The 12,176-nt window shown below is 46.0% G+C and overlaps 1 protein-coding gene across 4 annotated transcripts in view; it reads left to right on the top strand.

The window, feature by feature from the left end:
* The window catches only part of LOC119404002 (DNA-binding protein RFX2), a 478,787-nt gene that overhangs the window by 410,120 nt on the left and 56,491 nt on the right, over positions 1–12,176 (top strand). For all 4 annotated transcript variants that reach the window (XM_037670630.2, XM_037670633.2, XM_037670631.2 and 1 more), the window contains one exon: positions 4,722–4,930. In XM_037670630.2, coding sequence (XP_037526558.1) covers positions 4,722–4,930 — 209 coding nt within the window. The remainder of the gene's footprint in view (positions 1–4,721; positions 4,931–12,176) is intronic.

Raw genomic sequence — 12,176 nt, 5'->3', positions numbered from 1 at the left:
TCATCAAAATGCGGCCATCGCTGCCGGGATTCAATCCCGCGGCCTTCGGGTCAGCAGTCAAGCACCGTAATCACCGTGGCAAGTCTTCGATGATTCTTGAATGTCAAGTAAAGGTTCTGCACCAGACTCCAGAATGGTCCTTGGTTGCTATCCATACTGGCTCAGACAAAACAAAAAAAAAGTCAGCTGTCCCTTCCGTACATGGTCGGTCTCAGTGCTGCGTGCTTCCCTACGTCCTTGGCGGGCACCTTCCAGTGAAAAGCAGAAGGCAGCATAGTCACGTTACATTCAAGCGGCAGTTTTTTGAGTTCATGCGGTTGTCCATTTGTCCTTCTCGGCAGGATGTACTACATACGTGCTTGCGTCTGTTCAATGCCACGGAACGTTTACAGAAGGAGCACCGTTCTCTCTGGTGTAAATGTAAGGAGCTACCGTTACAGTTTCACCGACCCTTAACGGTGTGGCATTCCTCCATTCCTCTTAAAAGAAACTAGTTCCTGGAACGTCATTCTGTAGAACACTGCCAGGCCAAGAATCACGGCCTGTGCAGTGCTCCCGGGTGACCACCCGTCCTGCGACTAACGAAACTTTGCGGCATTGAGTGCCATTATTACACACCCCCACTGGTGAAGGATGTGTTAGCTGCAAGCATTCCGAGGTTCCGTAAAAGCCTGCCAGCCATGCAGTTCTTGGCGGCCGGTGACGAATGCTTCAGGCACCATCTACAGAAATATGGCTTCAGTAAACAAAACAAGTGGCATTGAGTGCTTGCGGGGCAGCATATGGAAACTAAGCCACAGCTGTTTTGCGAGTGACTATTGTCTTAGTTGCCGAATTTTTATGTGCCTTGTTCTGTGTTGTGTTCCTTATCTTTTTTTATGTGTTAGAGCATATTAGTGATACAGTAGACTCTCAGTCAATGGAAATCTCTTAAATGGAATTGCTGCTGAAATAGAACAACTGCCTCTAATGTGATTGGTTTTGTACTCTAATTCTCCACGCCTGTTCATCTCTCAGTAGCATTGTGGACACCTCGGCTTTTCCCACATGCTCATGAGAATACAGGAAAACTACTACTGGCCACGCCCTGCCGCCGACATCGCTCGCTACGTAAGGACATGCTAAGACTGTCAGTGACACAAGGCACCACCAACAAGACCAGCAGGCTTTGTTCATCCGATTGAACCACCTCAATGACCGTTCCAGTAAGTCGGTATGGACTTGCTGGGCCCATTTCCAACGTCAACTTATGGTAATAAGTGGATCGTCATAGCTACGGACTACCTGACCCACTATGCCGAAACCAGGGCGCGGCCTTAAGGTAGTGTCACCAAAGTAGCGAAATTCTTCGTTGAAAATATTCTGCTGCGTCTCAACAATCCAGCATTCCTCATAATCGACAGAGGTACGACTTTTACGGCATACCTAATGCAAGTGATCTTGAAATACAGCCACACAAGTCATTGACAGAGAACTGCTTACCACTGGCAGAAGAATGGCCTCACTGAGCGACTAAATAAAACCTTCACCGACATGCTGGCAGTGTGCATCAACGTCAAACACCAGTTTACGTGGGAAACAGCGCACTTAGACAAGGCAGGACAAGGAACGAAGAGAGACAGGACGACCTTGTCGTGCCTTGTCTAAGTGCGCTGCTTCCCATGTAAACATGAACTATCAGCAACGCACCCAACTTTCAACTTTACTGTCAAACACCAGACTTGGGATGCTGTACTTCCTCACGTTACTTTCGCTTACAACATGCCAGTGCAAGAAACAGTGCACATAATGCTGTGCAAGCTACTTTGTGCAAGGAGCCCCTCAACGACAGTGGATGCCATCCTGCCGACCATCAGTGAGGAGGACAGCCTGAACGTTACGCTCTACTTTCAGCGCACAGAAGAAGCCTGACAGCTGCCATTACAATCTTCAACGGCGCTTCATGGAATACCAGCCCGGCGACCATGTTTGGGTCTGGACGCCGAAACGCCAATGTGGACTTAGCGAGAAAAGCTTCCGAGACGTTACTTCGGATTATACAGGGTACTTAGACGTCTCGGTGCACTTGACTATAAGGTTGTCCCCGACGGCGTGACGAACTCGCAGCGGCACTGGGCATGCCCTGAGGTCGTTGCTGTGATGCGCCTTAAGCCTTTTTATACGCACTAGTGAATATTTAAAACTTTATTTTCCCACCTGTTTTCGTGCTTTTCCTATATTCATGTATGTGTTTCTTTCTTCGAATTCATGTTCTTTTGAAGCATCCGGACGATGCTTTTTCAGAGGAGGGCAATACCACACACTTTTCTTTTGCCATTATCATGTAACTGGCCCATTACACGTATAACCACTGCCTTGCGCGCACCGCGCCGTAATGTCGAACATTCTTGATTATTTTAGATTTTTCTGATAAGCTTGAGCGCACAAGGCAAACAGTAGAGTTTATTCTGGAAATAACGTGACTACCACCGATAAGCCTGGAATCTTCAATACCACGTGTATAAATGCCAATGCATTTTACTACTGATCAGATTACTTGACGGCCAACGAAATTGCTTGTACTTTGACTCATTTGCCAGGCACAAGTTGACCCAATAAAGTGCCTTCTTCACTGTCGCAACCACGTGACAATATCCCCTTCAGTAGTATGTACGCAACTTGTTTGTGCTAGTTGTGTCGACTTGTGGCCAAAAGAAACCAAGACGCATAGCTCATTCGATTGTTTGAACCTTCTGCATAGTCAGTATGTCTTGACTTAACCTAAATGTGCTGCGTATGACTGTAACCGATCACTTTGGTGAAGGCACTACAATTTTCGACGGGTCGTTCGACGTGCGGCATTCCAGGACCAATGTCAAAAGTGTTATTTTTCTTGTCTTGAAATGAATACAACCAAAGACTAATTGCACACACATTTTTAGCCTACGATTTCATTCTCTTTATGTAAAAATGGACTGACTGCAGAATATTTAAATACTTAATTACATGCTAATTACAATTAATAACTGTAACTCGCACAAAATAATAACATTCCTTCATTTTCTTTCTCGGAAAGTAATATTGAGGGCCTTGGAAATATGGTATGCAAATTTGACCTATTTGCAGACAGTGCATCATAATTCGCACCTGAAGGTGATATGGAACTCCTGGTAAATGGACCGTATTTTCCTGGTCCCTCGAGGTTCTGTCTAATGAGAGTCTACTGTAGTTTTGTGTGAAGTCTAGGGTTTAACGAATTTTGTTTACACAGCCACAGTAAGAGATACAACTTCAACTTGTAGTATCTGTTACTGTAGTTGCCTGTTTCAGAGATGACAATTAAAATATGACAACAGAATATTTGTCACCTGCAGTTAAAAAAATAGATTATTGTAGTTTGTCGTTCATCATATTGTGTCTATCGCCCCTTGCTAGAGATGGCAGTTACTGTGTAGTAGGTACAGTGGATTCACCCTACCTACACAGTAACTGTAGGCTCGAAACAACAGCCCACTAGTCCTACCACCATGCGAATGGCCATGGAGAGTGGTGATGTAGACTTTTCTTTGCCCGGCTTACAACGGGTTGAGCCACACAGTATGGTGTAGATGTCACCCACGACGTGTTTTCGATTCCCGCCAGCAGTAGCATTAACCTCGAGATCTGTATTTGCTATTCAAACATGCCGTCTGGGATGTCACTTGGCTAAAAAATGGTTTTTGCCCGTGTTATTAGCAAAAGTAACACCTCTGACAACTTACTTACCCGCTACTCTCCAAGCTGCCAATCAGCGCGCATTAAAAGTGATAGATACTTAAAAGTGATCTTCTTAGAATACGACCCCAGAAATAAACTGCACTAAGCGCCAGCAGAGCTGAAATCAACTGCGAGGACAGCTATAAGGCTCGAGCAGAAGGAAAGTGTACTTGTTGCCAGCCTGTTTGTCCACTAAAGCTGTGGTGTTCCGTCGCCAGAATCCTGATGTGAAAAACAGGATGGGGTCATCCGTCCGCAAGCCACGCGGGTGAGGCACGGATGAGGAGAATCGCTGATGTGAGGTCACATGATGCGCCGTCTTCCCCACCACATCTGGATTCGGTCTGTCGTCTGAATGCACCAATAAGGTCCAAATCGATGACATGACCCCACGCATCATATGTTCTAACTGCAAGTAAAAGCTCACAAGCGCGGCTGAAGTGAGAATAAACAAGCCAGGTATCTCTGTAGCATGGAGGGTGCATGCAATAACATCACCCCGCATGCGAGGCCTGCTGTCGATTGCTCCTCAAGCAGAGAGGAAATGCCCCGCCCGTCTTTCGTCTGGCAAAGGAGCATGAAGGGATGTCGGGCAAGGGTGAGAGGGCTGCATCACTCAAACAGCAACTGTGAACGTTGATCATATGGGCACAGTCGCAAGCACTAGTGTGTGTGCTGTCTCTGTAGACATCAGCAAACGGCTTGTATACCCTTTTACATAATGTGCTCTCACCACTTCGCATTGAGCCGGCAGACTGCACAAAAATCGCTTCTCTCCCTGGAGCGGCCCTATTCCCTTACACCAGCTTTTTGTAGAGTTATGCGAGATTGGATCCAAAAGAGTGAGCTGTTAGCCTGACTTTGTATAACATTACAATTTATTGCTATCGTGCTTTGCCGTTGCGACAAAATTGATCTTTTCGTAAGGTTTCCTGACAAGCGTGTCAGTGTATTTGGGGCCGTATTTAACGAGGATTGTCCTGCAGGAGCAGGCATCGTGGGTGTGCCAGTGTGAGGACAGCTTAGTGCGTCAGCTCGAGCAAGACTTCAAGCTGACCCTCCAGCAGCAGACCTCACTCGAGCAGTGGGCCGCCTGGCTTGACAGCGTCGTTGGCCAGGTGCTCGAGCCGTTCCAAGGACGGCCCGAGTTGCCCCGTGCTGCTCGACAGTTCCTGCTCAAGTGGTCCTTCTACAGGTGCGTCCAGGTGGAGCTTCATAAATGCTAACCATCCGTGGATACTTCTCTCTGTCCGGTTTCTCTTTACCCTGGCTTGACGTTCACTGCTCTACATTTGATGGCGTCTGTCAGTCTGAAGCGAAATGTTTAAAATCTGCCACCTGCAGCAAGTGGATCCTTTATAAAGGTCATCAATACACACTTAAACCTTTATACAGTGTGTTCTTGTTTTAGAAAATACAGATTTTTTTTTTTAAAAGTTCTTGACAGTCAGGCTCCTGTAATTTTTGCACGTAAACTCTATGTCGAGGCAGAAATACTTATCTGCTGCTAAAATGGCGTTGATGAGACCAATTAACAATATTGACTTCAGTGCAATTGTTTATATATCAGGTTGTAGTACATGATAATTATGGGATACCCATTTTTTGGAAATCACTAAAGTTGCACGTAGTTTGAGATATTCATCATCGAGTTTCAAGGACAACATCTAAACTGATTGCGCTCGGCGCGCATGAGGCGTGGCCTTTCGTTATGTAACACCGGAACGACCCGTGACAATGAGGAAATTTGAATGAAAGCGTGCCGCAACAGAATCTGGTTAGAAAAATAGGCAAGCATTCTGTAAATACGCAAGTAGACAGCTTATTGTTTGCGTGCGATGGTTGGTGCTTATTTGTTCCTTTTTTAAACTGTGAAGAGGCGCGAAAAACTATTCCGCCTGTCTGAAGTGCCGCAGTGGCTGGTCCTGAGTTTTATGCTTCACAGAGAAAGAAAAAGTTGATAATGCAGTTTTGTGCACAGCTTGAAAGAATCAGATAAGCACCAAACACCACATGTAAAAGTAACCATCTTCGTAAGAAGTGCAAAACTACACACAGGGACAGCAAGAAAGAAAGACACTACACAACCTACCTGTGTGTAGTTTTGCGCTTCTTACGAAGATGGATCTATACCAACTAGCCCATTACACTTGTTTATTATGATGTAAAAGTAAAGTGATCCGCTGGTGCAATAGGGATGACTTGCCTCTTCTCACGAAAAGATACGGCCGCAGCGTGCCTTTATTTAAATTTCCTCAGTTCTTTGTCACAGGTAGTTCCAGTCTGACGTAACAGAACTGTGCGGTTTCTGCACGCCGGCTGTGATTAGTTTCAGTATAACCCTTAATATTCGATGACAAGTATCTCGAACTATGTGCAACTGTCATGGTTTCTATAAATTGGGTATGCCATAAATTGGCACACACTACAAGTTTGCTATATAAGCACCTGCCCTCAAGACAATAATTAAAAAGTTAATTCACGAGTTTTTTGTTAATTAGTCACAACACTCTCATTTCAGCTGCAGCAAAGTATTTCCCTCTCGACGTGAAGTTTGTGTGCGAGAACTACAGGAGCCTTACTGTCATAGCATTTTTATTAAAAACCTGTATTGTCTAAAAAAGAAACACCCTGTATATGATACAAGTACAGATGGCCGGAAGATAGCCGGAGACTAGCTATAATAGGAGGCCATCAGGACCTCGATAGCAACATGAAACATGACAATACGAGAGCCCAAAACAAACTGCCTCTTTATTTTTCCCACGCCCTCCAGGCATGACGCCCCAACACACAAAGCAACAGCGCCGCGCGAGGGCGCTGCATGTTAGTTATTAACATTGTGACAGTATAGTGTTTAGTAAAGCAGTGAATGGTGCTAGTTGGTGTACAGTCAAACCCCGCTACAACGAAATTGACGGTGCTCGGAAAAATGTTCGTTGAAGCGAACATTTCGTTGTAGTGAAATCGAAAAAAATATGGCTGACCTGAGCTAGTAGAACAGTGAAACTTTTATTTCCAATATTCAAAAAGTGTCTGCTGCTTCCTTTGCGTCCCCAGCAGCGTTACGACGCAATTCTCATATATGCATAGCGACGCCACATTGAAAAGCACGCAGAAACAACGGCTTCCGCGAACGAATCAAACAAGCACGGGCGCGCAACACGAACTGCACAGTTGCACCAACACGCTAACACTAGCTATTCGCCGACAACAGCGACATGCAGGCGTGCTATCGCGGAGCGATGACTTACGCCTTATTCTATGCTATTCTTATCCACCACTCGCGGCTGGCTGATTCCGTTGATAACGTGGACGAATTGCTGCTCCGACCACCGGTCGCACTGGCCAAGCGCGAAAAGCACGAAAAGCATTGGCATTGGAAAAGGCACCTTTCCGCGACTGCACCCCAGGGGTGCAATCGCGGAACGATGCTATTCCCGATTCCATGCCATATTCTATGCTATTCTTATCATCCACCACTCACGGCTGGCTGATCGCGTTGGTAACGCGGACGGACCGTCGTTCTGACCACTGGCCAAGCGCGAAAAGCACGAAAGGCATTGGAATTGGAAATAGAATCGTTCCGCGATAGCACCCCAGGGCTGCTCGCGATAACGCAAATGTGGCAGTTGTACCGTCGCTCTGACCACTAGCGAAGCGCAAAAAGCACAAAAATTATTGGAAAGGCATCCGAAAAGCTATCGTTTCGCGCAGTTTCGCGATCGCACCCCAGTGTCGACAACTGAGCTTTGACTTCGGATTGTCTGCGACTCAGAAGCAACTCAAGCCAGTTTCGCAAGGGCAGTCTGATCGCCGTCGCTATCAAGCAATGGCGGCCCCCATGCTCAGTCAACAGCGGCGGTTTCTGGTGGTTCCAACACGCGATTCAGACTTTGAATTCGTATTTTATGTTCTAAAATGCATCAAAATGTCCGAGATTGTGTTTATTGCACGGTAAATTAAATTTTTGAGCCCCGAATGGCATCGTCAAATTTCGTTGAAGCGGAACGGCAGCAGAAAAAGTGTTCGTTGTGGCGAGCATATTTATGCATTGACTCCTATGGACTGTTGACGGGGAACCGAGAATTTTTCGTTGTACCGGAAATTTTGTTGAAGCGGAGTTCGTTGTAGCGGAGTTCAACTGTATATCCATGATTTTATTGCACTTAACCCTTCCACTGTTGGGTGTTTCTGGCCGTGACGCACCCCCAGTGTTGGCTTGGTTTCGGGAATATCGGGGAAGCTTGAAACGCAGAGAAATGGTGCGTTGTGAAGTCAAGATGACAGATAGGGATGGAAAGTGGATACAACACCGTTTACTGCTGATAGTAGCAAGCGAGGCCACGGCGAGCGAGCACTGATTGCGTAATGTTTCGGTCAACTGGAGAGGCAACGACGTGCGCCTCTGAACTTGACGCACCATAGCAGACACGCTTACAGAATACAAAAAAATAAAACAAAGAAAACTGGCAATCCTGCACCAGATGGCAGAACAACCCTTGTACCCGTAATTGCACGTGTGCAGCATGGTCGCTCAGCCCGAGAGAGTAGCACGTGTGGAGCGACCACGGCCCCCAGCACTGAAGGGGAGCACAATCGCTCCATACTCTTCACTAAACGTACCAACACAGCGAGGGGCAAAAATATGTGCTTCTAGAAGGATTCGACAGATGGCGCAACCAGTAGAATCACGCTATATCACGCCAGCTTTCCGCTTTGGCGCGAATTGTTCAACACACAACAGAGAACGTACCGGTACGTCACTGACAGCGAAAGGGTTGACCTAACAAGGCACTTAAAAGATTGCATGATAATTGATGGTAGCGCAGGCTAAAGACACGGACAAAAGAAGGCACATTCGAGACACCACAGCGCTAACTTTCAACAACTATTTTATTACCAGCTGATCCCACTAGTACAGCAGACTCTCAATAATTCAAACTTGAGAGGACCTCAGGATTTTATTTGAATTATCAGAAGTTCTCATAAATATGACTCGGGGCAACACACCAACTAACACTGCCATGTTTATTGTTTCTCAGTGCCGCAGCAACATCATAGACTGCTCTGCATGATTACCAGTAAAATTTTAAGACATCAGCGATAATACTGGTACTTGTTATTTTACAAGGCATGCACGGGGTGTGTAATTAGTGCACGAAATGTGTTGCGTCCCACGACAGTTGCTAGCCCCTTCTAATTCTTAGGACGCTTTCTCGCATAGCATACCGCAGAGAAAGTGACTAAGAAATGTTTGGCATGCAATAGATCAAGGCCAGACCGTACAGTTTTTTTTTCCCTCGGTCAGCACGAGATTATTGGTGCGCAAGGTTCGGCTAGTTAGGCCGTTTTGTAGGCAGGCAATCAGCTTTGTTTGCGCCTGTTAGTAACAAAAAAACATGAATGTTCAGCTAGAAGCAACAAAGGCAGCAGATATTTCCAGACATTGACAAGCAAAAAGTTTGAATTAACCAAATTTGTGCAGTGAGGCAGTTTGAATTAAGCAGCTTTAAAATACATTGAAAACATAGTGGGCCAACCAAAAATTTAAGATTTGTTTGAATTATCGCGAGTCTACTGTATATGTACCCTTTCACCATCATACGTCACGTGTGCATAGCTCTGACATCCATAAATTGTAACCTACACGCATACATCACAAACATGACAACACTGTATCAAATGCATTTTTCTTATAGTGCTTATCCACAAAACAGTTTATCGCAAATACATGTAATCTAGTTCCTTATTTGACAATACCACTGACGGACTGCTCACACAAGCGTCACCAAACGCTGAAATCCTGCTGGCCTCCATTATCAATCGCGTCATCTCTCACCTACTCCTACTCATGATGGCCGTTTCTTTAAACCTAGGTCTGCACTTACATGTGTGACAATGCAGGGAAAGGACACCATTGGGAGCAACGCTACTTGCTTTGTTACAGTCAAACCCCGCTACAACGAAACTGACGGTGCTCGGAAAAATGTTCGTTGAAGCGAACATTTCGTTGTAGTCAAATCGAAAAAAATATGGCTGACCTGAGCTAGTAGAACAGAGAAACTTTTATTTCCAAAATTCAAAAAGTGTCTGCTGCTTCCTTTGCGTCCCCAGCAGCGTCACGACGCGATTCTCATGTATGCATAGCGACGCCACGTTGAAAAGCACGCAGAAACAACGTTCGCGGCTTCCGCGAACGAACCAAACAGAGGCACGGGCGCGCAACACGAACTGCACAGTTGCACTAATATGCTAACACAAGCTATTCGCCGACAACGGCGAGATGCAGGCGTGCTATCGCGGAGCAATGACTTACGCCTTATTCTATGCTATTCTTATCCACCACTCGCGGCTGGCTGATCCCGTTGATAACGTGGACGAATTGTTGCTCCGACCACCGGTTATGCACCGGTCGCACTGGCCAAGCGCGAAAAGCACGAAAAGCATTGGCATTGGAAAAGGCATCGTTCCGCGACTGCACCCCAGGGCTGCTCGCGATGATAACGCGGATGTACCGTCGCTTTGACCACTAGCGAAGCGCGAAAAGCATGAAAAGCATTGGAAAGGCGTCGGAAAAGGCATAGGGAAAAGGAATCGTTCCGCGATTGCACCTCAGTGTAGACAACTGAGCTTTGGCTTCGGATTGTCTGCGACTAAGAAGCAACTCAAGCCAGTTGCGAAAGCAGGGCAGTCCGATCGCCGTCGCTATCAAGGAATGGCGGCCCCCATACTCAATCAACAGCAGCGGTTTCTGGAGGTGCCAACACGCGATTTAGACTTTGAATTCGTATTTTTATGTTCTAAAATGCATCAAAATGTCCGAGATTGTGTTTATTGCACAGTAAATTGAATTTTTGAGCCCGGAATGGCATGGTAAATTTCGTTGAAGCGGAACGGCAGCAGAAAAAATGTTCGTTGTGGCGAGCATATTTATGCATTGACTCCTATGGAATGTTGACGGGGAACCGAGAATTTTTCGTTGAAACGGAGTTCGTTGTAGCGGAGTTCGACTGTATTATGTTCGCGCAATCTATCGTTTATGCATCTACAGGTCTGTCCGATGTAGGACTTTCCACAAGTGAGTGGAATCCGGTAGACGACACACGTGCTGCATTCAACAAATTTGTTTCGATGCTTCTTTTCGCATACCGTTTCTGTTATCTTGTCTGGTCTTGTGTTTCTGCACAGGCTCACCAATTCATTAGGGGCTGAAAAAAACTACCTCTCTGTCACAATTTTCTGCAATCTTCTTTATTCTGTGAGAGAACTTGTGTATGTACGGAATGACAGCAAAGTTCCTCCTGCTTGGGCTCGCCCTATCCTCCTCCTCGGAACCTTTCTTTAGCGCTTCTCTAAGTAAGCCTTCTGCAACCGACACGACGAGGTTCTTAGGATACCCGGCATCGCTTAACCGCGAGACCTGCTTTCTGAAGCTATCATGCATTAGGCACTGGCATGACTTCTTGAGTGCCTCACTCGAACACATCTTCGTGATTCCCCGCTTGACAAGTTTTGTACGTGCAGAATGAAACTGTAACAGGGGCTTATTTGCTCTGGGTTCATAACGCCAGCACGTCTTTTCGTCAGAGATCACAAAGTTAATCTCAAGAAATCTAACTCTTTCGTCGCATGGCATTTCAAAAGTCACTTCAAGTGGGTTAAGACAGTCACGAAAAACGCTACACACGTTAGTACACTGATCGGTAAAATCTGCACATGTGCCATCGATAAAAACTAAGAAATCATCGACGTACCTAAATACATTCACAACATTATATTCTTGCAGGCGCTCTTTTAGGTTCCTGTCTAGTTCCACTAGAAACAGATTACTTAAAACTGAAGCTAAGCAAGAGCCAATGCATACTCCTTGTTTTTGCAGGTACAGGGCACCATCATACTTTATGACCGTTGACGACAAGTAAAATCTAAGTAATTCTTAAAAAATTATCCACAGGCTTGCCACGAGCTGTTGTGACCGCACCACCCCAGCAACATAGAAATAAAATTTCAGTTGTTAGTACAGCGACGTCCTTGTCTGTCATCTTTTTACCCCCCTTTTTTAAGTTCCACTGCTCGAACCAGTGTTACACCCCTGTCACAAGGACAGCCTTAACCCCTTAACTGCTTTGGACGAGCAGAGCTCGTCCTGCCCAAACTGTCCCCAAACTGCTTTGGACGAGCAGAGCTCGTCCTAGCGGAATAGGTACTCCCCTCTAGCGTTCAGGACAAGAGGCGCTCTTCTACTGCTTAGATTGCGTGTAATCCACCAGATGGCAGCATTTACTTGGCAATTTATTTTTCTCCTGCGGAAAGAGCGCGGTTTTTGTATGAAAAGATGGCTTGCGGTGGCGGTCACCCATGCATAACTGGCTCGTCAACACGAAAAAGAGGCTTTTCATTTTCGTCATCTTCTTCGAGTGATGGTCATTCGGATACAG

This window comes from Rhipicephalus sanguineus, chromosome 9 (assembly GCF_013339695.2).
Source record: "Rhipicephalus sanguineus isolate Rsan-2018 chromosome 9, BIME_Rsan_1.4, whole genome shotgun sequence".
Classification (NCBI taxonomy): Eukaryota; Metazoa; Arthropoda; class Arachnida; order Ixodida; family Ixodidae; genus Rhipicephalus; species Rhipicephalus sanguineus.
The sequence above is the reverse complement of the archived record's forward strand: the minus strand, read 5'-3'. Positions and strand labels throughout refer to the sequence as shown.